The sequence below is a fragment of the Lepisosteus platostomus genome, chromosome 5, assembly GCF_059453375.1.
Source record: "Lepisosteus platostomus isolate fLepPlt1 chromosome 5, fLepPlt1.hap1, whole genome shotgun sequence".
Lineage (NCBI taxonomy): Eukaryota > Metazoa > Chordata > Actinopteri > Semionotiformes > Lepisosteidae > Lepisosteus > Lepisosteus platostomus.
Window position 1 is genome coordinate 68671960 of NC_142615.1, and position 26260 is coordinate 68698219.

At 50.0% G+C, this 26260-nt stretch overlaps 2 protein-coding genes and 1 long non-coding RNA gene across 5 annotated transcripts in view; 2 read left to right on the forward strand and 1 right to left on the reverse strand.

Annotated features, from left to right (window-relative positions):
* The window catches only part of LOC148671881 (GTPase IMAP family member 8-like), a 423522-nt gene extending 420779 nt beyond the window's left edge, over positions 1-2743 (forward strand). The window contains exon 2 of the mRNA XM_088632733.1: positions 1771-2743. Within this exon, the coding sequence (XP_088488859.1) occupies positions 1771-2600 (830 nt within the window). The 3' untranslated portion in view covers positions 2601-2743. The remainder of the gene's footprint in view (positions 1-1770) is intronic.
* Positions 1-22569, reverse strand: part of LOC148671873 (uncharacterized) — a 641462-nt gene extending 618893 nt beyond the window's left edge. For all 3 annotated transcript variants that reach the window (XM_088632700.1, XM_088632701.1, XM_088632699.1), the window contains exons 1-2: positions 22510-22569; positions 19484-20206 (exon numbers count right to left, since the gene is read on the reverse strand). In XM_088632700.1, the coding sequence (XP_088488826.1) occupies positions 19484-20206; positions 22510-22528 (742 nt within the window). In that variant the 5' untranslated portion in view covers positions 22529-22569. The remainder of the gene's footprint in view (positions 1-19483; positions 20207-22509) is intronic.
* On the forward strand, positions 4344-5148 carry LOC148671920 (uncharacterized). The gene is made up of 2 exons (XR_015937117.1): positions 4344-4625; positions 4772-5148. It is a non-coding gene; the product is annotated as an uncharacterized LOC148671920 (long non-coding RNA).
* Positions 22570-26260: the final 3691 nt, after the last annotated feature.

Below are 26260 nucleotides of genomic sequence, written 5' to 3' on the forward strand. Positions count from 1 at the left end.
AGAGAGACAGATCTTTCTCCTGACACAGGAGTGAATCAGTTTAGTATTGGGACCATGAGGGGCGATATGTGCTTTTTGCCGAGTACTGTTGGAATTTGTTTTTGACACAAAAGAACAGAATATGATTGCACATTAAATATGAGTCTCTAGCACAGACGGCCGGCATTTCCACAGTTAAACTTTGTCAGACAAGACTTTCTGTGTTCAGTCCCCCCAGTTTCAGGTCAGCAGCAGTGAAGTGAATCAGAGTTACTTGGTCACACGTCTCTTACACGACTTTCAGTCTGCGACTCCTCGACGCCCCCAGAACCCTGATATGATCCTGTGAGCCACGTTCGGCGGCTCTCCGTCTGCGGGTGTTTCTGGGTGTCATTTCCTCTGCAGCTCAAAGGGGCTCAAACGCTCAGGAGTTCCACTTCTTCTCCCTGACAACAGCCCATGAGAGTTGTGCATCTTGCACTGTTGCCCCTGTAGGTCTCCTCTCTAGGTCTCTGGCTTATTGGATGGAGGTGTTTTCACCTCAGACCTGTGGAGGGTGTCTGCAGTCTGATGGCTATCTCAGTTTCCTCACTGCTCTCAGGAGTTTTCTCATCTGTCTTGAACCACTGCTGATTTCCCATGGCTGACTCCTCCAGTCGCGTCTTTTTCAAGACATGACGTGTTGTTGATATTGTGGTGCCCGGTCTCTCTCCAGCGTTTACAGTGCCACCTGGACTTTGATGGGCTCTGATCTTCACAGCTGCTTGCTCTTCTGTCACAGGCAGCTCTCTGGTCTTCATCCTGACTCGACAGCCAGACCCAGACACTCAAGACTGGAACCAAGGCTGCAGTCTGACAGCTCTCGTTTTCACAGTTAGTACAACAGAAACACCTGAGCAACTAGAGTCGCCTGTCAGCCATTTTCCCGATTAACTCTGCTCACCTGACACTGGGGGTTGAACACAACAGACGACACTGTTGTTACATGACTAATCGTGTCTAGAAAATCATTTCCACAGACAGATGCTGCAGTTCTGTGCTTTTGCTCAAATTTAACCCTTTGATCTGAAAATCACATTTCAATAATACACATCAAAATAAATATCACATTTATTTTAATTTTGTACAAATCAAAAATGACTAATTTTACTTATAGCTGTGGTTCAGGTCCAGTCTTCTTAGACCAGGAGGACAGCCGGTCCAGAGGTTCAGGTCGGGTCTTGTTAGACCAGAAGGACAGCTGGTCCAGAGGTTCAGGTCCGATCCTGTTACACCAGGAGGACAGCTGATCCAGTTATGTTGGAGGACAGCAGGTGTGAGGATGCTGTACCAGGAGAACAGTGTTGAAGTTCTGTGATTTTACAGACATGATGTTCTTTCGTTAGAGGTTTTGCTGCAGCAGGTGTTGGTGTCAAACTTTACTGTGTTTCAGTCCCACCAATGGACTGCAGAGTCCCACTGTGAGCTGTTACAGAAGCCCCTGTCTATACGGAGGAGAAACACAACTTCTACCAAGAATGAGGAATAGGTCAAGTTTATATCCTAACACGTTTGGTGGTGTTCCTGAGTTGTACAGTTGTACGTTTAAGGACTGAGCACATGAAGGTCTGTTTTACCCAGAGTGGTGGGTGTCTTGTACAGACAGCTCTGCTGTACTGTTGACATTTTATATCTTTCAGAAATCAGCTGGATAAAGAAATGAGATTCATCATCTTGATCTCTAGCTTGTTTGGTAGGGAGTAGTAAATGTGTCACTTGTGACCTCCCTTCCTGTCTCTCCTCCTGTTGCAGTGAGTGAAGGAGACCCTGCAGTCGAACCCGGACTCCAGACCCGCCCCTCTGAGCTGAGACTGGTGCCGCTGGGAGCCGGACTGGGGGCAGCAATAGGGGCCCTAGCAGGAGCCCTGAGGGGCCCAACAGGAGCAGCAGCAGGAACAGTGATAGGAGCTGCAGTAGGAGCTCAGATAGGAGCTTTACTGGGAGGAGAACCCAGAGCAGCACAGACTCACACACAAGAGCACACACAGCCCGCAGACACACAAGAGCGTACACAGCCCGCAGACACACAAGAGCACACACAGCCCGCAGACACACAAGAGCACCCACAGCCCGCAGACACACAAGGGCACCCACAGCCCGCAGACACACAAGGGCACCCACAGCCCGCAGACACACAAGAGCGCACACAGCCCGCAGACACACAAGGGCACACACAGCCAGCAGACACACAAGAGCGTACACAGCCCGCAGACACACAAGAGCACACACAGCCCGCAGACACACAAGAGCACCCACAGCCCGCAGACACACAAGGGCACCCACAGCCCGCAGACACACAAGGGCACCCACAGCCCGCAGACACACGAGAGCACACACAGCCCACAGACACACAAGAGCACACACAGCCCGCAGACACACAAGGGCACCCACAGCCCGCAGACACACGAGAGCGCACACAGCCCGCAGACACACAAGGGCACCCACAGCCCGCAGACACACGAGAGCACACACAGCCCGCAGACACACAAGAGCGCACACAGCCCACAGACAAACAAGAGCACACACAGCCCACAGACACACCAGAGGACACACAGCCCGCAGACACACGAGAGCGCACATAGCCCGTAGACACACAAGAGCGCACACAGCCCACAGACAAACAAGAGCGCACGCAGCCCGCAGACACACGAGAGCGCACACGGCCCACACAGACACACGAGAACACACACAGCCCACAGACACACACAGCCCGCAGACACAATGAGCAGACACACACAGCCCACAGACAGGAGAGAGGAACAGACAGGAGATCGAGGAGCTGAGAGAGAGCTGAAGACACTGAGACAGGAGCAGGAGAGGGAGAGGAGGAGCTCAGGCAGTGTTATCGGAGTGACAGAGAGACACAGAGACACTGCCGCAGGTCAGTCACTGATCCACACAGTCTTTCCCAGCAGGAGAGGAAGACCGGATACTTCCTGGACACAGAGTGAGGACTCTCCACTGAAACACTGATCTCCTCCTCGTAAGAGATCCGACTCACTGAAAACCTGCCCTTAGTGTCCCATGTGAAGAAAAACTCATTTTAAATTAACGTTTTATTTTGATCATGTTTGTATTTTGGTATTCTTTGTGTATATATATATAAATGTTATAAATTATTTTTGGATATAATTCTGACATTGTATATGTGTGTGTGTGTAACAGAATATATTGTAGCATTTACAGGTTCTTCTCAGGACAAAGGACCAGTGGAGACGCGATAAACGAACCAGGCTTTATTCTTTATCAACCACAGAATATACACACACATGACTTACAATCTCAGAATCACGACTTTATTTCTGGTCATTGGGACTTTATAACTCGTAACGGCGACTTACAATCTCAGAATCACGACTTTATTTCTGGTCATTGGGACTTTATATCCCGCAACGGCGATTTACAATCTCAGAATCACGACTTTATTTCTGGTCATTGGGACTTTATATCTCGCAACGGCGACTTACAATCTCAGAATCACGACTTTATTTCGGGTCATTGGGACTTTATATCTCGCAACTGCGACTTACAATCTCAGAATCACGACTTTATTTCTGGTCATTGGGACTTTATATCTCGCAATTCCGAGTCAGAAAAGTCATAATTTCGAGATCTAAAGCCAAAACGGCGAGAAACCGCGGCGCGTTTTTTTTTCTTTTCACTCCCTGGCGGACACGGCTTCCACAGAGGAGAGAGAGAAATGGACTTTTATGTTTTTATATCGACTTTATTCTCCTGAGCCGATCATCAAAGAGCAGAACTGGCGCCAAAACCCACTTCCGGCTCGTCCTCCGGGTGCTGCTGCGGCGCCGGTTGCTAAGCGACGCTCCGAGCCCGAGCGCTCGAGCTCCTCTCGGGGCGGTTTTATTCCCAGCTGAGGAGCCGCTCCTGTCCTGGAAATCCCGGGAAGGACTGGGACTCCCCTCCTGTGGGCTGGGAGGCTCTTCCCGGGTGTTTCCGCAGACGAGGGGAGTCCTGGTGTCCTGGGAAAAGGCCCCCTGTGCTGCGGGCGTCTCCGAGAGAAACGGGCTGTTTGTGTGGGAAGATGCTCTTTCCTCAGGAGGGGAAGAGCCGAGCGGGAAGGAAAGTTCTGGAAGCGCGTCTCCTCTCCGGCTGCTCCAGTCCCAGTGACGGCGACACCGGGACAGGACAGGAGGGACGAGCGGGTCCTCTTTCCCACACGGGGGATTAGTGGGGTTTGTTAGGACACAGGACAGAGAGATAGTGCTTCTAGATAGAGTGCTTCTGTACGGGTAATAATAATAATAATAATAATAATAATAATAATAATAATAATAATTCTACATAATAATACATTTGAATGATCTCGCTGCTTCGGCGGACCGGCGCGCGCCGGCTGTTCGATTCTTAACGGTCGCCCGGAGCTCCGCGCGAGCGCGCCATTAAAAAACAAATAAAATAAAAATAAAACCAACTCCAAGCCGTGAATCTGCATCATCTTCCTCTTCCAGCTCCTCCTCTCCTGAGGGGAAAGAGCGGCCTGCTGTCGACAGGAGTGTGGACACAGACGGGCCCGCTCCCGGAGAGACTCGGAGTGAAAGACCGTCTCTCAGAGAGACTCCAACTCCCCGGACCGGTGGACACGGGTGAGAGAGACGGCCGGGGTCGTCATCATCATCATTATTATTATTATTATTATTAGACCAGCAGGGGAGGGCAGTCGCGGGCAGTTCGGTCGGTCCGGTTTCCATGACCACGGGGCCGCTGACGATCCGGATTCATTCCGCTTCAGCCCGACAGCAGGTTCGACAGGTCCAGTTCGTGTGGGTCTGCGGGTCGAGCTGAGGACAGGAGACAGCTGTCGGTGCAGAAGCACACGGGTGTGCAAGAGCTGACATGAAAGCAGCGGGTCGTGTTTCTGTGAGTTTTATTATAATAATAATCTACTTTATTTTATTTTATATAGCACCTTTAAAGGTGGGTTCTCAAAGCACTTTACTGAATGACAACAATAAATAAAATATATGTACTGTATACAAGATAAAACAAGTAACAGGTTTCAGGTGTGAAGAAGGCCGAAACGTGTTTTCTTTCTTCTTTCAGCCTGGAATAAACCTATTACTTGTTCTTTTATGAAATCGAGACTGTATTAAATGTGAGTGAACTTCATTATTGTGAACTGTTTTCTCATGTCACTTCCAGCTTCTCAAAGCTTCTTTGAGCCTGTAGTTTATATATAAATATTTATTAATACCGTAATACTATGGGGTTCAGGCAGGCGCCCTTGGCACATCAGGTCAGCCCCACACCGTCGGGGGCTCGAACCCAGGACTCCGGCGTCACTCACCAGGGACCCAGCTTGTTGAGCCGAAGAGAGATCTCTCCACACCCCAGGGGCTGTGGTCCTGCTATCACAGGGAAGGGCGGTGATGTCACCGCTCTGGTACGCCGGCTCTTACACAGTGGCTTTCGGCCGTTTGCGTTACATTACCTTATATGGTACTCCAGTCCCACAGCAGTTATATGAGCCTGGTAGTTCACTGTAATCACTCCAGTAAAATGTCCACAGTTGGGTAGAAATACAAGATTATTTGAATAGAAATATATCCAAAAATAATGTATAACCTGTGTGTAGTGTGTATAATGATTATGAGCCCAGTCTGGACTGGTCAGATAAGCACAAGGACAGAAGAACAGGGGTTAACAGCACTGAGCTGGTCTGTATCACCTGATAGTGCCCAGTGTAGAGTCTCACTGCCCCTGACTCTGGAGTCCAGCCTCTCTGATGAGTCTCTATCAGGCTTTACAGACTGCTGGGGTTAACAGCCCTGAGCTGGTCTGTGTCACCTGATAGTGCCCAGTGTAGAGTCTCACTGCCCCTGACATTGGAGTCCAGCTTCTCTGATGAGTCTCTATCAGGCTTTACAGACTGCTGGGGTTAACAGCACTGAGCTGGTCTGATAGTGCCCAATGTAGAGTCTCACTGCCCCTGACACTGGAGTCCAGCCTCTCTGATGAGTCTCTATCAGGCTTTACAGACTGCTGGGGTTAACAGCCCTGAGCTGGTCTGTGTCACCTGATAGTGCCCAGTGTAGAGTCTCACTGCCCCTGACTCTGGAGCCCAGCTTCTCTGATGAGTCTCTATCAGGCTTTACAGACTGCTGGGGTTAACAGCCCTGAGCTGGTCTGTGTCACCTGATAGTGCCCAGTGTAGAGTCTCACTGCCCCTGACTCTGGAGTCCAGCCTCTCTGATGAGTCTCTTAAGAATATTGGTCCATTAAACTGATAAGGTATAAAAACAGGAGAAAGATCTTTATACACAAATACTGTTTGATACACAGTGAAACATCTCAATAGTTTCTTCCAATTACTGTATATATACATTAAATCTCAACATTTCAATGCAGCACATAAAGTAACACTATTGTACTGTCCCTTTTCTTGGTAATGTTCATCTCCCAACAGAGGATGATAAAGCTGGAACTCAGTTGACTAAAGTTAATAGAAAAACCTTCATCTGTAAACGTTCAAGGCACTTGGAAACTCAACAATCACATGTCATTACACAATAATGCTGGCAAAAGGAGTCTTCTTCAAGAGAAGTATTGAGATAAGATACCATCTCCACCATGTTGGAGTCTCCACAGGAACAGGAAGTGGGATGAGGGAAGAAGGAGGGGCTTCAGATGGGAGGCTGCTGTGATTGGATACAAGCTGGGATGGAGCAAAGCTGCTGTTATTGTTCTCTTTAAACATAATTCATTTCATTTAGGTTAAATACATCAGTAAGATATACATTCATATGATTAGAGAATGTTTTAAGTGAGCAACACTTTCTCTCAATCATCTTCTGTGGCCTCTCTCTCTTGTGCTGCTTCAGCTTCTCATTCACACTCCTGTATCTCTTGTATGTCTCTTCTGCTTCGGGGGACTGAAATACCAAACTACTTTACTGTATCTGTCTACAACTGAATTGAGTCTCTCTACTGCCTCTCTCAGCTCCTCGATCTCCCTCCTGCAGTGAACTGTGCTCCTGTCCTGCTGGAGTGAACTGTGTTGTCGACACACTGACCTGCTGGAGAGTCTCTCCGTGTCTCTCTGCCTCCTCTCTGGCCTTTTCCTCATAGTGCTGCCTGAGCTCCTCCATCTCCCTCCTGTGTGTCTCCTCTCTCTCCTCTCCCTCTCCTGCTCCTCTCTCACTCCCTCCATCTCTCTCTGCAGCCTCTCTCTCCCCTCTCTCTCTCCTCAGCTCCTCCTCCAGCTCTCTCCTCCTCCCCTCATCCCTCTCCTCCCTCAGCCTCTCCTCCAGCGCTCTGATCTTCTCCTCTCGTGTCTGGATCTCCTCCTCCATCCTGCGGAGGTGGTTCTGCAGCTCCTTCTGGTGCTTCTCCCTCAGTCTATGCGGAGGTTCGGTACCTTTTCAAATCCAGTGATCACATCTGCTGATTGGCTGCGACATCATCAGGTGTAGCTCTTCAGGCTCCTCATTGGCTGTTCATCTTTCAGATGTTTGATCGGCTACCCCCAGCTAGAGCTCAACTCCAGAGGAGACCCGTCACCCCACCAGCATGGGTCCACATGGGTATTTCCTGTCACGGGAGATGTCAAAATGGACCCCCTGGTTTGTGTTATGGGTCAGGACCTGATGCTCATCAGAGAAGCCCACCTTGGACACACTCCCAGGGGCTGGACTCAGCAGAGCTGGACTGTTGTTCACTCAAGGGCAGAGATTATTGGTAAATGTTTATGATACGCCTTGGTGCTACAGAAGTTTCATCTGAAGTGCAGCACCTCCAACAGCACAGTGTCCTTGGTCACTGTCCTGGGTCACAGAGCTCCAGAGGGAACAGCGCCACCTGCTGTTCACAACCACAACCTCCACACACAGCAGCAGCGTCCTGGTTTCCTTACAGTCTCCCAGCCTTGCTGAGCTCCGAGCTCTGAGGGCATCAGGCAACAGAGTGGCAGCTCTGCTGTGTTCATGGGCTGGATCAGTGCAGGCTCAGAGGAGCCTGTGTGACCTTTGTCATGGAAATATAACTATCAAGGAAGCCACAAGAGAGAGTTCTCACCTGAGTAAGGTCTTTATTTCAATATTGCAATATTGGGAGCCCTGCAAAGTGCAACCAGAGACTCAATTTGTTACAAGCAGTACAGGGTTTTTATAAGACGTTGCGCTGTAAAAAAGTTCAGCACTTGGTCCCTTCTAAAACTTCCCCTTTCTCTAAGAGAAAACAGATTACATCATAGAGCGAGAGAAGAAAAACTAGATTTGTTATTCAAAGCTTATCAGTTACTTTCAGCTAATTCTAACGACCCAGACAGCATATATTGTTTTAGTACATTGTCTTCTAAACTAACCTAAACAGTGTACTTTGTTGACGAACTGTTTTCTAAAATTCTGCACGTACTGTAGCACAGCAGTTACATCCTTGAAATATATTATCTAAAAGCACCAATATATTTTTTTCAAAGCTCTCTACATTTTTAAGAATCAATTTACTTATTAGATTTCCACTTCAGCTTCCTCACGCTCTCTGTGTGGCTCAGGGGCGTTGCTGTGAGCCAAGAGAGGACGACTGTGTGTCCCTCAGGAGTGACTCCCTCATGGTGAAACACTGTAGTCCTACAGGGTGTCCTTACGCTCCTTCTCTATCTCAGCTGCTCCACAAAGGGCTTCAGTAATCCTTGTATCACTGGGTCGTTCCGAGGAATGCTGGCCATGGCTTCCTTAACGACGTGAACAGACTTCTCCGTTCCGAAGTGGGAGACGATCCTGTGGGCCAGGTCCTGCTTCTCGGTGTCTCCCAGTACACCCCGGGGCATCCGCTTCCAGTGCAGAATGTTCTTCAGCTTCTTGTACTCGTCTGCTTCCAGCTCCTCGATCACTTCATTCAAGGCTCTTTCCCACCCTTCTCTGCTGGTGAGCGCGATTCCTGAAACAAACACAGACACCCTTCTACTGGCTGCTCCTACACAAGGGCTGAGGAACCAGCTCTAGATACTCAAAGAGGACAGAGGGACTCACTCTGAGGGGCAGAAATCCTTGGGGTCCTGGTCCGAACAGCACGGACTGCAGAGAGAGAAAGAGACAGAGACATGTTCACCCTGACCAGCACAGCACCCACAGGATACAGTCTCTCGTAAAGACACTGTTCAGCCTGACCAGCACAACACCCACAGGACACAGTCTCCCGTAAAGACACTGTTCACCCTGACCAGCACAGCACCCACAGGACACAGTCTCTCGTAAAGACACTACTCACCCACAGGACACACAAGATGCATCTCAAGTCAGCTATTGCCTGGCATGATTGTCACTCTCACTAGAAGGCCAGTTAGGCCTCAAGTGCCGGGTCAGTGAGATGGGTTTGTAAACCAGAGACCATCAACTCAATGCTGGAGGAGCTTGTCTTGGTTAAACCTGAGTACGTTGGCTCCAGTGTGATTCGACAATCAGTCACGTCCACAGTAGAGGACTGCCGGAATGGAGAGGCTCACAAAGCTCTGCTCCTCATTGACTTCCATTCCAGCTCATCTTTCAACCTAGTGACATGACACGACACTTAGGGCTGAAGATCACTGATTATTTCTGTTAACGATGTGACATGGCCTTCGGTGGCCATGAATAACTGAATTAAAGTAATGAAGCCTTTAACTGAGATTAATTAAGGGCCAGTAATGAAGCCCTGGGATTGAGGTTCAGTAATGGATTGGAACAGATTCCAGAAGCTGGAGAGAAGGATGAGTCCAGCATATCCCAGAAGCAACCTCATCTTCATTCACACTGTTACACAGAGGGCAAATTGTCACCAGACTCCGTGGTAGAGGGTAGAGTCTCCTGCTGTAGCTGAGCTGAAGCTGTACTCACTGTCAATACAGAAACTGTTAACATTGCCTGAGACTCACGGCCATCGATCTCGCAGTGAGGTAGCTGCAGTTCCGTCAGCGCCCCCTGGGGGCAGCGGATGTCAAACAGGGGTCCTGCAGGAAGCTGGCCAGTGGGGGACAGGAGCGCCATGTCCCAGTGTGTGGTCTGATACTCCAGTTCGCCCCCCGACGCCATCACAAACACCAGCCCAGTGACACGGCACCAGAACTGACCCGCGGACGGGCAGAGATACCTGCATAGGATAGCACACTGTCAACACACTGCACAGAGACAGAGGACACCACACTTTCAACACTCCACAGAGACAGGGGACACCACAGACATCAGGACATTGACACTGGAGACAAAATAAAGTAGCAGTACAGTGACACAAAGAGAGAACTGGGGCAGGATTGTGTGACAAAGACACAGCACTGACACTGGAGACACAGAAATATAGAGGTTCCACACTTCTCTACTGCAGTCTGGCATGTTTATCCTTATTATTATTATTATTATTATTATTATTGCTTACACTTATATAGCGCTTTTCTGGACACTCCACTCAAAGCACTTTACAGGTAATGGGGATCCCCTCCACCACCACCAATGTGCAGCCCCACCTGGATGATGCGACAGCAGCCATAGTGCGCCAGAACGCTCACCACACACCAGCTCTCAGTGGGGAGGAGAGCAGAGTGATGTACTGTAGCCAATTCATAGATTCATAGGGAATTATTAGGAGGCCATGATTGGTAAGGGCCAATGGGAAATTTGGGCGGGACGCCGGGGTTACACCCCTACTCTTTTCGAGAAACACCCTGGGATTTTTAATGACCACGGAGAGTCAGGACCTCGGTTTTACGTCTCATTCGAAGGACAGCGCCTGTTTACAGTACAGTGTCCCTGTCACTATAGTTGGGCATTAGGACCCACATGGACCGCAGGGTGAGAGCGCCCCCTGCTGGCCCCACTAACACCTCTTCCTTAGCTAAGAAGAAGCTACTAAATTCCTCTCGTTATTGTTTTAAGGACTAATGATATGTGATATGAGTGCTCCGAGTGTTTAAGTTTCAGTCTGGTGTGAAATTACACAGGAGACCGTAGTGATGGGCGAGACTGAAGCAATTTATCTATTTTAGTGTCATTTCTCCGTGAAGCTGCCAGGTTGCAGGAGAGCGAGTCTCTGGAAAAAGAGGTGAATTCCCTTCTGCTGACTTTTATTCAGTCCACTGCCATGGCAACTGAGCGCTTCCGCTGAGATACCGCAAGATACTTGGCTGTACCGGGATGACATTATGATTGACGGGCAGCTTAGCGAGTCAGAGGGAGGAGTGGCACAGGAAGTAGACCAGTGGCCTTGTGGGAAATGGAGTTTACCTAGACCGCTGTCGTGCAAGTGAGCAGAACTGACATCTGGCAGCTCCTCACTGGGAGCACAGGAAACTGTGCATTTAAAATAACGAGACAAACAAGGGGTCTGTATGTAACATCGAGCAGTGTGTTCTAGAATTCTGTTTGTCCTGAAGGTCTTTCGGCCTCGAATTATGTTCAGGACTTCCTATGTTTTAATCTCATTTTTGCTTGTTAAGCAAAGGACGGCAAAAAAGCCCAAAATATCAGGTACCTGTAGGTTTCCTTCCTGTTCTGAAATTTTATTTCAGGAGTGAATTCAGTCACATTCCCTGGGACCTGAAAACGAATTGAGATGTCACAGGTGTGGAGGTAAAGATACAGGCAGGTGTTTCTCCAGTGTAGGAGAGGAGATCTCACACGTGTGGAGGTAAAGATACAGGTGTCTCTCCAGTGTGGGAGAGGAGATGTCACAGGTGTGGAGGTAAAGAATCAGGTGTCTCTCCAGTGTGGGAGAGGAGATGTCACAGGTGTGGAGGTAAAGACTTTTCCTGGAGGTACAAACACTTACTTTGGTTCTGCTAACTTCATCAGGCTCATCTCCCCCAGACAGTGAGCCCCCAGTCTCAGGTATCCCAGACAGTGAGCCCTCAGTCTGAGGTGCCCCAGGTGAATATTCCTCAGCTGCTGGACCTGTTGAAAGAAAGAGCTGGGCATCACAGAGTAACAGGCGTGAGTCTGTCTCAGTATCTCAGGTGCTACAAACTGTTGAATACAGCTGTCTGATCTTCTGAGACGACCTGACTGCTGTTTTGACACCATCATCATGATTATGGGCTCGTTATGGATCTGGTGTGATGCTGCTCACTTTGTTTAGAGTCCACTATGTTTCCTGTATTTTAGAATATTTACTTCATATCGAAGTCTAATCACACTCCTAGAGAAAGTGTGGATCATCCTGGATCAGAAAGGACAGTCAGTGAATCCGAGCGAACTCTCTTCCTGTTGTGAACTCGTGACTCGCACTAATATTCTTACAGGACCTTGAGAGAGAGGGTCAGTGATGTAGGAGAGAGAGCTGTGTGTTAGTGTGCCGTACAGACAGAGGGTCAGTGATGTAGGAGAGAGAGCTGTGTGTCAGTGTGTCGTACAGAGAGAGGCTCAGTGACGTAGGAGAGAGAGCCGTGTGTCAGTGTGCTGTACAGACAGAGGGTCAGTGATGTAGGAGAGAGCTGCGTGTCAGTGTGTCGTACAGAGAGAGGGTCAGTGATGTAGGAGAGAGAGCTGTGTGTCAGTGTGTCGAACAGAGAGAGGCTCAGTGATGTAGGAGAGAGAGAGCTGTGTGTCAGTGTGCCATACAGAGGGTCAGTGATGTAGGAGAGAGACTTTCGGTGTGATCAGGACTTACAGTTTGGGGGCTCAATCTCTTTACTGTGTCTCCTCCTGACAGGCACTCTTCCAGCTCCTCTCTCTTGCTCCTCTTCTACATCGACCACTTTCTTGGCCAACTTCCTCTTTATCTTCTGCAGAAGTTTTCTGTCCATCATGTAAGGAAAGACACTCATTTCTGCCACCATGTCCTCTATCTTCTCCAGCAGTTCTGTGACCTGAGTGCGGTCGTCCCTGTTCTTGTTGTTGAGAACATGATACCTGTTCCCACACTTCTCCATCAGCCACTGGAGCTCCTCTCCTCCTTCCTCAATGCGCTGCTCAATGGTTGTGTCTGTCAGCTCATCCCCCCAGGTGAAGAGCAGTATTGTGTGTCTCCAGACTCTCTCACTGAGAAGCTCCAGATGTTCCTTCTCTACTCTCCTCTGTTTCTCTCTCAGTGTGATGAGAGGGATCACCAGGAGGAGAGCGTGGGGTCCTGGGGGGCACAGAGACACGCTGTACACAGTCTCTTGTTTGACCTGCTCTGAGGTGGACTTTATATTATCCCACTCCCAGCCTGGAGTGTCGACCACAGTGATCTTCCTCCCAGCTACTTCACCCTGTCTCTTCTCACACTCCTCAGTTACTCCATCAGCTTCAAACTCCTCTCTGCCCAGGATGGTGTTTCCTGCTGAGCTCTTCCCAGCCTTTTCACACCCCAGAAGCACAATGTTCAGCTTCGACAGACGAGGAGCTGCTGAGATCTCTGGACGGGGAGTTTCTCCTGGGCTTCTCCCTGGATCAGCAACCAAACAAGACAACATCAGTGTTAGAGCTTGTAGTGTTTCAGGGCACAAGAACTAAATCATTTTTTCAGCTGTTCTGCCACTCTAGTACTTAAAGGGGATGAAACAAACTCTGCTGTGTGCTTAATTGAAACAAACATGTCAATAAAACAAGCAGATTCTGGGATCTGAGTGCAGAAGGTTTAAGTTCCCTTATGTTGACTCCTTTATCAAAAACTTCAAAAACTACAGCTTTTGGAGTTTAAAAGACATTAACCAAGATGAAGAGAAATGTTATGACAAAAAAGAAAGCAAATTGAAGAAGAAAGAAATTCAAATAAGAACCACTGCATAGAGACAAAATAAAAATCACAAGATGCAAGACCTCTCTTCAATCTTGACACGATTGCATGTATGCAGTCCAAACTACACAATTCTCTGGAATTTGCAGTTTTACCTCTTAAACTGGGCATCTACCTCCTGCCCTCCTGCTGGGGTACTTACTCTGACCCGGCTCCAGGCTCTGAGGCTGGGAGGACTCCTGCAGCTCCTTCACTCTCCTCTGCAGCTCCCCTTCCCACCTCTCCTGAATCTCCGCCTCCTTTCTCTGCAGCCTCCTGTCGTACTCCTCTCTCAGCCCTTCCTCCCACTGCCTCCTCAGCTCCTCCGTCCTGCTCCTCTCCTCCTGCACCTCTCGCTGCTGCTCCCTGTATCTCTCCTCCAGCTCCTGCTCTCTCTGACGGTGCTCCCTCTCCAACTGCTGCCTCAGCTCCTCCGCCCTCCTCCTCTGCTCATCCTCCAGTTCCTGCCTCAGCTCTGCCTCCCTCTGCTGCTGCCTCAGTTTCAGCTCCTCCGTCTGCCTCTGCAGCTCCTGCCTGCCCTGCTCTCTCATCCTCTCCTCGTGGAGTCTGAGCTCTGCCAGTCTGCTCTGCTCCTCCTGTGCGTATCTCTGCTCCAGCTCCTCCACTCTCCTGAGCTCCTCAGCCTTCCTCAGCTCCAGCTCCTGCTCCCTCTGCCTGCGATCCTCCTCCAGCTGCCTCCTCAGCTCCTCTTCTCTCTTCCTCTGCTCCTCCTCCTGCTCCTTCCTCTTCTCCTCCATCTCCCTCTGCTGCTGCTGCTCCAGCTCCTGAACTCTCCCCTGCAGTCTCTCTTCATACAGCTGCTTGATCTCGTCCACCTTCCTCCACAGCTCTGCTTCACACCTCTGCTGGGCCTCCCCGCGGTCTTGGCCTCTGTGCTGCTGCCTCAGCTCCTCTATCTTCCTCTCCTGCTCTTCTTCAAGCTCCCTCTTCACGGCCTCCATCCTCTCCCTCAGTCTCTCTGCACACTGGGTCCTGGTCTCCTCCACCTTCCTCAGCTGCTCCTCAGTGAGTTTCAGGATGGTCTCCTGCACCCTCCTGTGCTGCTCCTGGTATCTGAGCTCCATCTGCTCAGCTCTGCTGCGCTGCTCCTCCTCGTACCTGCGCAGAAACTCCTGGTGCTGCGTCCTGTAGCGGAGCTTGATCTCCTCCGTCTTCTCACACTGCTCCTGCTCCAGCCTCTGCCTCTGCTCCTGGTACTGCAGCTGCAGCTCCTGCTCCTTCCTGCGCAGTGTCTCCTCCTGCTCTCTCCTGAGAGCCTCCAGCTGCCTGCGCTGCTCCTCTCCCTGCCTGCATCTCAGCTCCTCCAGCTGGTGCCTCTGCTGCTCCTCGTGCTCCTCCTTCAGCTGCTCCGCTCTCCTCCTCTGCTCTTCCTCACTATTGCGTCTCAGTTCCTCCGTCTTCCGACGCAGTTCTGCCTCGTACTCCTCTCTCAGCTCCTGCGCTTTCTTCAGAACCTCCTCCGTCTCCTTCCTGCCCTCCTCCTCCTCCTCTCTGTATCTGTTCTCTCTTTCTCTCAGCCTCTCCTCTGCATCCTGGTCCACAAAGAAGCCCAGAGTGTTTCCTGCCACCATGTCCTCGATCTTCTCCAGCAGCTCTGTGACCTGAGTGCGGTCGCCCGTGTCCATATTGTTGAGAACATGATACCTGTTCCCACAGCTCTCCAAGAGCTGCTGCAGGTCTCTCCCCTGTGTGCCAACGTACTGCTGCACTGTCTCCTGTCCCAGACTGTCCCCGTGGGTGAAGAGGACGACAGTGTGATTCAGGACAGCCTCCCCAAACACCTCGGTCACGGTCAGCAGGGCTCCCTTCTCCTCGTCCGTGAAGCGTCTGGCCCGCAGCACCAGCAGGAAAGCGTGGGGTCCTGGGGAGGACAGCAGCAGGCACCTCCGGACCTCCAGACACACGTCCCTCTGGCGCCCCCTGCTGTCCAGGAGGTCTGGCGTGTCGATGACGGAGAGCTGCCTCCCAGCAGCCTCCCCCCTGCGTCTCTCGCAGGTCTGGGTGACCGCGGACAGGCTGGGCCGGGAGGGGAACTGTGTGCTGCCCAGGAGGGTGTTTCCTGCTGAGCTCTTCCCAGCACCAGTCCTGCCCAGCAGCACCAGTCTCAGCTCAGAGGGGCGGGGCTGGAGTCTGGGTTTGACTGCAGGGTCCCCTTCACTCACTGCAACAGGGCGAGAGACAGGAGCATCAGGGAGGTGACACATGAGAGGAGACCAACCTCTCCACAGGTAAGAGGAGTACAATTTGCTCAAGTCATTTCTTGACAAACGTAACTTAAAAGTCATTAGAATAATAATAATAATTGCTTACACTTCTATAGTGCTTTTCTGGACACTCCACTCAAAGCGCTTTACAGGTCCTGGGGATCCCACTACCGCCACCAGTGTGCAGCCCCACCTGGGTGACACTCCAGTCCTCTCCCCACACACCAGCTCTCAGTGGAGAGGAGAGCAGAGGGATGAAGCCAGTTCAGAGAGGGGGGTTATTAGGAGGCCATGATGGGTAAAGACCAGGGGGGTAATTTGGCTAGGACACCAGGGTGACACCCCTACTTTTCTCGAGAGACACCCTGGGATTGTTAATGACCACAGAGAGTCAGGACCTCGGTTTGACATCTCATCCACAGGACGGCGCCTGTTTACAGTCCAGTGTTCCCGTCACTATACTGGGGCACCAGGACCCACACAGAGTGGAGGGTGAGAGCGCCCCCTGCTGGCCCCACTCACACCTCTCCCAGCAGCAGCCTTAGTGTTTTCCCAGGCTCACACCTGCTGGGCTCCAGTGGGGCTGCCAGCTGGGAGTTGCAGGGTGATAGGGCTGCTGGCCATTATGAAAGAAACTTACAGAATGAACATCTGGGAATTATTCTTGGGCATCATGCCCAGAGTCGGCACACGTACATCCTCCACCCTGACCCTGAACATCAGCATTCCCCAGCGCTGCAAACTCAGCCCTCTCCTCTGCTCCCTGTTCACCCACGACTGCGTCTCCAGGAACAAGACAAACTCCATCATCACGTTTGCGGACGATACAACGATCATTAGCTTGATCACGAACGGTGATGAGTCCGCCTACAGGGAGGAAGTAGAAACGCTGACAGCATGGTGTCAGGACAGCAGCCTCTCTCTGAACACCAGCAGAACTAAGGAGCTGATGGTGGACCACAGGAACAGATCAGGCATCCGTTCACATCAGTGGGTCCACGGTGGTCCAGATTTTCAAATTCCTAGGTGTCAACATCACAGGCGATCTGATCTGGACCCACCACACCAACCCCGTAGATAAGACAGCGCCTGTTCTTTCTCCCCAGACTGAAGAAGTTCAGCCTGCCTTCACACATCCTGACCAGCTTCTACAGCTGCACCACTGATAGCATCCTAACCGGCTGCACCACTGCCTGGTGTGGTAACTGCTCCGCCCACGAGCTCAGGGTCCTCCAGAGGGTGGTGACACTGGCTCAGAACACTACCGGCTGCACTACTGAACACAGAGGATATCTATTGTGTTAGATGCCTCAAGAAGGCCAGGTCCATCCTCAGGGACCCCGGTCACCCTAAACACAACTTGCTCTCTCTACTACCATCTGGAAAACGGTACTGAAGGATCAGACCAAGACCACCAGGTGTCAGAACAGCTTCTTCCCCCAGGCAGTAAGACTGCTGAACAGCCAACCACAGCAGACACCTGCAGTTACCTCCTTGAACTGACAGGGGGCACTGGCACTCTCAGGACACCTACGAAGAGCACTAAATACCTCCTTCCCTGTACCCTACTACTGTCAGGACACCTAAATACCTCCTACCCTGTACCCTACTACTGTCAGAACACCTAAATACCTCCTTCCCTGTACCCTACCACTGTCAGGACACCTCAATACCTCCTACGCTGTACCCTACCACTGTCAGGACACCTAAATACCTAAATACCTCCTTCCCTGTACCCTACTACTGTCAGGACACCTAAATACTTCCTACCCTGTACCCTACTACTGTCAGGACACCTCAATACCTCCTATCCTTGTGTTACTTCCACACAATCTGTGAATTGCAATTGTGTAATCTGTTGTATCCCAATGTTAACGAGCCTTTAACGAGTTCGCAGATTTCAATGCTGACAACACCGCTGTGTGCTGTACTGTTCGTGCATCGATCAATAAACCTTGATTGATTGAGTGTTGGTCCGACAGTCTTGAGGAACAGATTACAGAGACTGAGCTGTTGTGTGATGGATTAAATCTAATCTCCCTGAGAGAAAACAGTTCAATTACAGCACAGAGGATTTAAACAGACACAGATCTGTGTGCCACTGTGTTAGTAACGCAGTACAGAGCGGAGCACGGTATGATTTTAATTCCTAACAGGACACAAGATGGTTGAATCTCTCAGTTTGGTGACCAGTAAGATCAGTGACTCAGTAATACAGCATCAATCACACTCACTGCTGGGAGGGATGAAGTCTTTACTGTTCCTCCTCTTGACAGGCAGTCTGGGCTCCTCTGTCTCTTTCTCCAGCTCCTCTTCCTTCAGTGTCTTTCTCATCTTCTCCTTCAGCTCCTCTTCTCTCTTGCTCCACTCCTCCTCCAACCTCTGTCTGAGCTCCTCTTCTCTCTCTCTCTCCCTTCTTTCATACTTCTGTCTCAGCTCCTCCGTCTCTCTCTGTCTCTCCTCCAACCTCTGTCTCAGGTCCTCTGCCTCTCTCTGTCTCTCCTCCTCCCTCTGTCTGATATATTTCTCCAGTTCAGTGTTTATTTCTTTGATGTCAGTGGTGAAGTACAGCCCATAGTTTCCTGCCACCATGTCCTCTATCTTCTCCAGCAGCTCTGTGACCTGAGTGCGGTCACCCCTGTTCTTGTCGTTGAGAACATGATACCTGTTCCCACACTTCTCCACCAGACACTGGAGCTCCTCTCCTCCTCTCTCAATGTGCTGCTCAATGGTTATGTCTCTCAGTGTGTCCCCCCAGGTGAACAGCACTATTGTGTGTCTCCACACTCTCTCACTGAGAAGCTCCAGATGTTCCTCTGCTGATCTCCAGTATTTGTATGAGTTCACACTAATCACCAGGAGGAGAGCGTGGGGTCCTGGGGGACACAGAGACACACTGCGCACAACCTCCTCTCTGACACGCTGTGGATGTACCCTTATTATAAAAGAGGAACCCCAGCCTGGAGTGTCGACCACAGTGATCTGCCTCCCAGCTACTTCACCCTGTCTCTTCACACACTGCTCATTTACTCTCTTAGTGACAAACTCCTCTGAGCCCAGGATGGTGTTTCCTGCTGAGCTCTTCTCAGACCATCTCTGGCCCAGCAGCACGATCCTGATCTCTGAGAGACGCTGTGGTGCCTCATGGGAATCAGCCTGTCCCTCCTCTGTCAGAGAGAAAGATCACAGATTATTCCTCTTCAGAAACTCAGCACTGAGATGAGCTGCAGTGAGTGAGGAGTCTCAGCAGAGCTCACAGTGTGACCCAGTGGAGACCTGTTGTTCTACAGGGTAGATACCCCACAAGGGCTCTGTTTCCAACACAGCTGTGAGTCTTTTCCTGCAGAGCCCTGCTGTAGAACTGGGTATCCAGCACATCACACAAAGTTAACATTTATTACTTATCTCATTAAAAAATGAAAATATATGAATCATTTCAGAGCTACTCAGACTTCTATCAGAAGCTTTAATACATGATAATATGACCCCATTTAATATCTGTATTAGACTGACTGTACTGAGGTGTGACCCCTATCAGAGAGAGAACATGAACTCACTCTTGGGAAGCAGTTGGGGTCCCACTGCCTTCTGCAGTAGCTCTTCCATCCTCTGCCTCTTCCTTATTCCCACAGTCCTGAACTTCTCTTCCATCTCCTGAAAATCATTTTCCTCAATCTCATAACAACAATCACTCTTTCCTGCCACCATGTCCTCTATCTTCTCCAGCAGCTCTGTGACCTGAGTGCGGTCGCCCCTGTTCTTGTTTTTGAGAACATGATACCTGTTCCCACACTTCTCCACCAGACACTGGAGCTCATTCCCTCCTCTCTCAATGTGCTGCTCAATGGTTGTGTCTCCCAGTCTGTCCCCCCTGGTGAACAGCACTATTGTGTGTCTCCACACTCTCTCACTGAGAAGCTCCAGATGTATCTTCACTGATCTCCAGTCTGTGAACAAGTGCAGATTAATCACCAGGAGGAGAGCATGGGGTCCTGGGGGACACAGAGACACAATCTTCACAATCTCCTGTCTGATCTGCTGTGGATCATTCCTCATCAGCCACACATCCCAGCCTGGAGTGTCAACCACAGTGATCTGCCTCCCAGCTACTTCACCCTGTCTCTTCACACACTCCTCATTTACTCTCTTAGTGTCAAACTCCTCTCTGCCCAGGATGGTGTTTCCTGCTAAGCTCTTCCCAGACCGTCTCCCCCCCAGCAGCACGATCCTGATCTCTGAGAGATGCTGTGGTGCCTCATGGGAATCAGCCTGTCCCTCCCCTGTCAGAGAGAAAGATCACAGATTATTTACATGATAAAGTTCTCATCACAGATATCTTCACCAATCATCCCATTTAAAATTCACAATAAAAACTTCTCTATATCTTTTCTATTGTCCCTGCCCTGTGAGAGAGGAAAATCACAGATTATTGAGATTATTTTTCTGTGTATTCTGTGGTATACAAAAATATTCTGTTAATGTTAATGTAAATTAAACTGTATTCTTACAACATTCTTATTCTGTATTCTTACAATTTATATAAAATAAATATATTTTTATTTTTAACTGTTCTCTCAATAGTACATGTTTATTTTTCATCAGGATTTTTTTTCTTAGAATAATTTAACCTCACTGAAAGGTTAGATTTCTCTCATCTGATAAACAACACAGACATTTTTTCCAATGTCTTCCTTGCTCATCTTTACCAAGGGCACCAATACTTCTGGAGGGCCCTGTAGAGTCCCACTAACACTCTGAGTGTCCAGTGGCAGTTCAGACCCATATGGGACTCCTGTGCTCAGTATGAACCTTTATACCACCTTGGGGTGATATTCGATTCTGGCTTAACATTCGACCCACATGTGCAGCATACTGTCAAAACATCTTTTTATCACCTCAGAAATATCGCTAGACTACCCTCTATGCTACCACTAACTGTGGCTGAAAAGCTGATCAACATTTGTATTCTCTCAAATTGACTACTGTAATGCTCTATTCGCTGGGGTATCTAAATCTAATCTGAACAAACTGCAGTCTGTCCAAACCTCAGCAGCCAGAATCCTGACCAGGTCTGGTGCAAGTGACCACATCACTCCTATCCTGGAGTCCCTGCACTGGCTTCCGGTCAAATTCCATGAGGACTTTAAAATCCTCCTGCTCACCTATAAGGCTCTGCTTGGCATCTCAGTACCTGTCTGAACTATTATCTCCCTACTCTCCACCTCAAAACCTTTGCTCTGCTAACTCTGCTCTCCTTATTGTCCCCCAAACCCGTCTACACTCTTGGGGTGACAGGGTCTTCTCCTGTTCTGCACCCAAGCTCTGGAACTCTCTCCCCAAGGATATCAGAGAGTCACCTTCTCTAAACTCCTTCAGATCCAGACTCCAAACCCTGTTTTTCAGAAAAGCCTTTACTGAACTGGTTACATTCTTCACCCCTCTGCTCTTCTTAGTACCACCATCCACAGTCTCCTCTGTGTATTGTCATTGTGTTTTATCTTGTGTATAATCTTGTTTTATTGTTACTGTCATCCTGTAAAGTGCTTTGAGAACCCACGTTTAAAGGTGCTATATAAAATAAAGTTTATTATTATTATTCCACCTTATTTTAAAAATACATGTAAAAACTGTAAAACCATTCAGTCCGTCCTGATTCTTCAGTAGTGAGTCTAAAATGTCACATTTCATAAAGACATGTTTGGGACTCAGCCACCTGGCTGGGAAATCTCTGTGTTGTATAATTTCAAACCGCTTAGAAACTATCTACTGTGATCCACACTGAAGAGAACTAGCATGATGTTAGTTTAAAAACAGTGAAACTGACAGGCTGGAGGAACTGAGTCTCTTCAGTCTGAAGGGAGTGTCCCACACTGACAGGGTGAAGATAGTGAACCACATATATACAAAATATTCAACATTATCAGTGACAGTCAGTCATCATTAAAGACCAGTTAGATATTGACACCTCAGAGTTCCTCAGAATTAACACTGAAACTCAAAGCAACAATAAGACTTAAAATCAGGAGTGGGGGGCTCTACTGTACACAGAGAGGGGCGGGAAGGGGGAACAAGCTGCCCAGTCAGGACAGGAGAAACAGCTGCATGAGAACCTGGAATCACTACTAATTATGGGCCAAATAAATTCCTCTGTTGTTCATCTGTACTGATTCCTCTCTGGTATTATCAGCTGTACAATAAACATGGCCTCTGAGCAACAAACAGGAAATGTTCATATCTGAGCGTGTCTGAGCATCATGAATACTAACACTGTGAATCCAATACCATCAGCACACAGTCAGGTTTTACATCAATCATTTTACCTTAAATAAACACATTATTAAAATTAGTACAGTCCAAACAGCTTGAGTTGACAGTACCGATCCCTGATCTCTGACAAGAGAAAGTGAAAGTAAAACAGTTTCTGTCTCTCTCCTAGTTCAGAGCCTGTGTGTCTGACAGACAGAACACACTCTCAGCAGACAGGAAGACACTTCTCCAGCTGCTGCTGTGCTCTGTGACAGAGAAGAGACCCTCAGTGACTCCCTTACCGACACTCTGACAGGTAGAACAAGAGAAAACTCACCAGGGCTGAGCGCTGCCATCTCTCTCTCTCTCTCTCTTCTTGGTGATCTGAAGGGAAGGACTTTGTGGCCCTTGATAAATTTACTGGGTTCAGTTAATGATTAACTCACCAGAGCAGAATGAAGTCTTGGGCGCCGCCTGATATGAACGTTTCTGGTATATCTCATCACTTCGGAATTTAAAAATACTTTTAAAATTATTTTTCATAAGCAAACTCTCGTTTGGGGTTCTGGAAAGTTGATCTCAAAGGATCTCCAAAGCACTTTACAGTCAGGGACCCCACTTCATCCCACCTGCAAACAACTGAGAAGAGGGAATTTGGGAAGTACAGACCGAACCCCGACTAAGCAACACCCCTGACCAGCAGTCGGGACACTGGGGTCCACACCCCTACTCTCACACACAGTGTCCTGATCTGTACTGACCAGCAGTCGGGACACTGGGGTCAGACCCCTACTCTCACACACAGCGTCCTGATCTGTACTGACCAGCAGTCGGGACACTGGGGTCACACCCCTACTCTCACACACAGCGTCCTGATCTGTACTGACCAGCAGTCGGGACACTGGGGTCACACCCCTACTCTCACACACAGTGTCCTGGGATCTGTACTGACCAGCAGTCGGGACACTGGGGTCCACACCCGTCTGGATCGATGAAGTCAATGAGGCGCTGCAGTACTGCGCTGTCCCTGCCAGGGGGAGACAAGGCACCAGAAGTCAGAGGCCCGAGCTGAACTGCTTCAGGAGAGAGACAGATCGGGTAAACAGCAGGCCAGAGAGAGAAGGAGAGCAGACAGTAGATAACAGACCTGAGGATTTCATCGGCTTGTTCTCCCCTCCCACCCCTCTCTGTGTACAGACCCCCTCTTAACCGCAGATGCCTGAGCGCTGATTGACCCCGACCCCCCCCCCCCCACCTTGTCTGAGCTGCCCCCCCAGAGCCGTGACGGTCTGGGGACGAGTACAGTTTGAGGACAATCTCCTCTCTTCCACCGGCTCCAACACAGACTCTCAGTCGGCTCTTCTGCAGCGTCAATCCCTCCCCAGAAGAAACACAAACCACACCGCTGCTTCTCCGTTTTTATTCATCTGTTCACAGAACATACAGCGACCGGGGGCTCCCTCCCTCACGAGGAACCCCAGGCCACGGCCAGGCGGAGAAAGGAGAGCGATCCGGTGGGGTCTGGGGATTTCGGACCAAGGGGCGGTCAGTCTTAGTCCTCTGGGCGTTACTGTGGCGAAATACTCCCTCCTGTCCTGCTTTTAAGGTCCAATTTCCTTTTTTATTGAAATAAAATCTCTTAGGAAACTTAGGGAATTTCCTTTATTTCAATACATTCGCTTTTTTTTAAGCATTTTTTTGGGGGGCATCTCTGCTGTTGAAATAAAGACTTAGAAAACATAAACAAAGACCTCAGTCGGTTTCAGAGGAGAAACCGCCCCCCCTCCCCCCTCACTCACGATGAACGCAAGAAGGTTAAAAATGAAGACGACCCGCGACCTCACAGGCGTGTCCGTAGGAGTCTGCTTGAGCGACGCAGAAACACGTCCACGCCTGGGGCTCGCCTGCCATTCCCACACAAGAGAGCAACAGGAATCGGAAGTCCAGGGCTCCGTCTCTCGCCGGGGAGCGTGGGTGGTGGTGTTTTTGTGGGGGTGGGAGAAGGGAGTGAAACACCCCGACCCCACGATCATTTCACTCGCTGTCATCGATCGATCGATTATACAACGACAAATCATGGAGAACCGTTCCAGTTCCTCACGGTGAAGGAAGAGTAGCACCACCTCTGCTCTCACTGAAATACTCTCCATCAATAAGACGCACGAGTCTCTCCGTCAATAAGATAGATAAATAAATAAGCCACGCAGGAAATCAATCAATAAACAAACAGAGCGATAAGGCGCCACGGGCGTCTCCGCCCACGAGTCCCGGACTCCCCTCTCCGGGCGGCAGCGGTCCGGGTCCGAGCTCGGGTTCGGGTTTCGGTATCGGGCCGGACTCGAGGGCCTCTCCCGTCACGGTTGGACTCCACCCAGAAGGGGGGCGGGGGGGGGTTACAGGTCACAGGTCACAGGTCACAGGTCGGAGCTGCTGCTGAGGTACTGAGAGACGCCGACCAGGAACAGCACCTCCCCGGTCTTCGTCACCTCGTTCGCCGCCCCCTCTTCCTCCCCCGCCAGGAGGGGCGATGGCGGTGGGGGTGGGGGGGGCAACAGCAGCCCCCGCCCTTCCTCCTGCCCCCCCTGCCCCTGCCCCTCGGGGGGGCAGCTGGCGGCGGGCAACGCCGGTTCGAACCCGGACTCCTCGGAGGCATAGATCTGGAGACACAGCGCGGCCACCAACAGGAGCAGCAGGAGGGGGCGCTTCTGCACCTGGGGGGGAAGAGAGAGAGAGGTCAGGGTCAGGGTCAGGGGGTCACGCTTGCTGGGGTTCGAGCTGCATGATATTAATAATAACTCCATACACTATTATAGCTCTTACAGGTCCTGGGGATCCCACTACTGCCATCAGTGTGCAGCTCTTTACAGGTCATGGGGATCCCACTACTGCCATCAGTGTGCAGCTCTTTACTGGTCATGGGGATCCCACTACCCCCACCAGTGTGCAGCCCCAACTGGATGACGCCCCAGTCCTCTCCCCACACACCAGCTCTCAGTGGGGAGGAGAGCAGAGTGATGGAGCCAATTCATAGATGGGGATTATTAGGAGGCCATGACTGGTAAGGGCCAATGGGAAATTTGGCCAGGACACCGGGGTGACACCCCTACTCTTCTCGAGAGACACCCCGGGACTGTTAATGACCACAGAGAGTCAGGACCTCGGTTTGACGTCTCATCCGCAGGACGGCGCCTGTTTACAGTCCAGTGCCCCTGTCACTATACTGGGGCATCAGGACCCACACAGAGCGCAGGGTGAGAGCGCCCCCTGCTGGCCCCACTCACACCTCTCCCAGCAGCAGCCTCAGTGTTTTCCCAGCAGTCTCCCCTCCAGGTACTGGCCAGGCTCACCTGCTGGGCTCCAGTGTGTTGTTACACTTAAAAAAAATAACTGAAAAGTAGGCAGGAAACACACAGTGGAGACGCGCAGAGCCGGTTTGTTTGTTTGTTGTGCGAAGGACTCAGCAAGAAGAGATGTGTCAATTCAGGTGCAGTTGTTTATCGTGAGGGAAAGCACAGATAATATGGGCTTTAATGAATTAACAGTGAAAGTGTAGCAGGGGGCCTCGTATGGACTGCGGTTGTATCTAGTTTTTGTTATTTGCATTTAAAGATTTTGCTTGTCTTTTGCAAACAAAATCTAAGCTAAACTTTTACATGAAACATAATGCAGGAGTAGCTGAAGCCTAGGTAGACGTGCCGAAAACCACGTTACGTTGTTATTATTTACTTTATTATTTCTCACTGAACACTAGCACCCCTCTATGATCACACACTAAACAAAGTACTGTGCCACTGTGATTACTAACTGAACACTAGCATCCCACTCTGATCATACACTGAACATAGTACTGTCCCACTGTGATGACTCAATGAACACAGTACTGTCCCACTCTGATCACAGTACTGTCCCACACAGATGACACACTCAACACACTACTGTCCCACTCAGATGACACACTCAACACACTACTGTGCCACTGTGATCACACACTGAACATAGTACTGTCCCACTGTGATGACTCAATGAACACACTACTGTCCCACTGTGATGACTCAATGAACACACTACTGTCCCACTGTAATGACTCA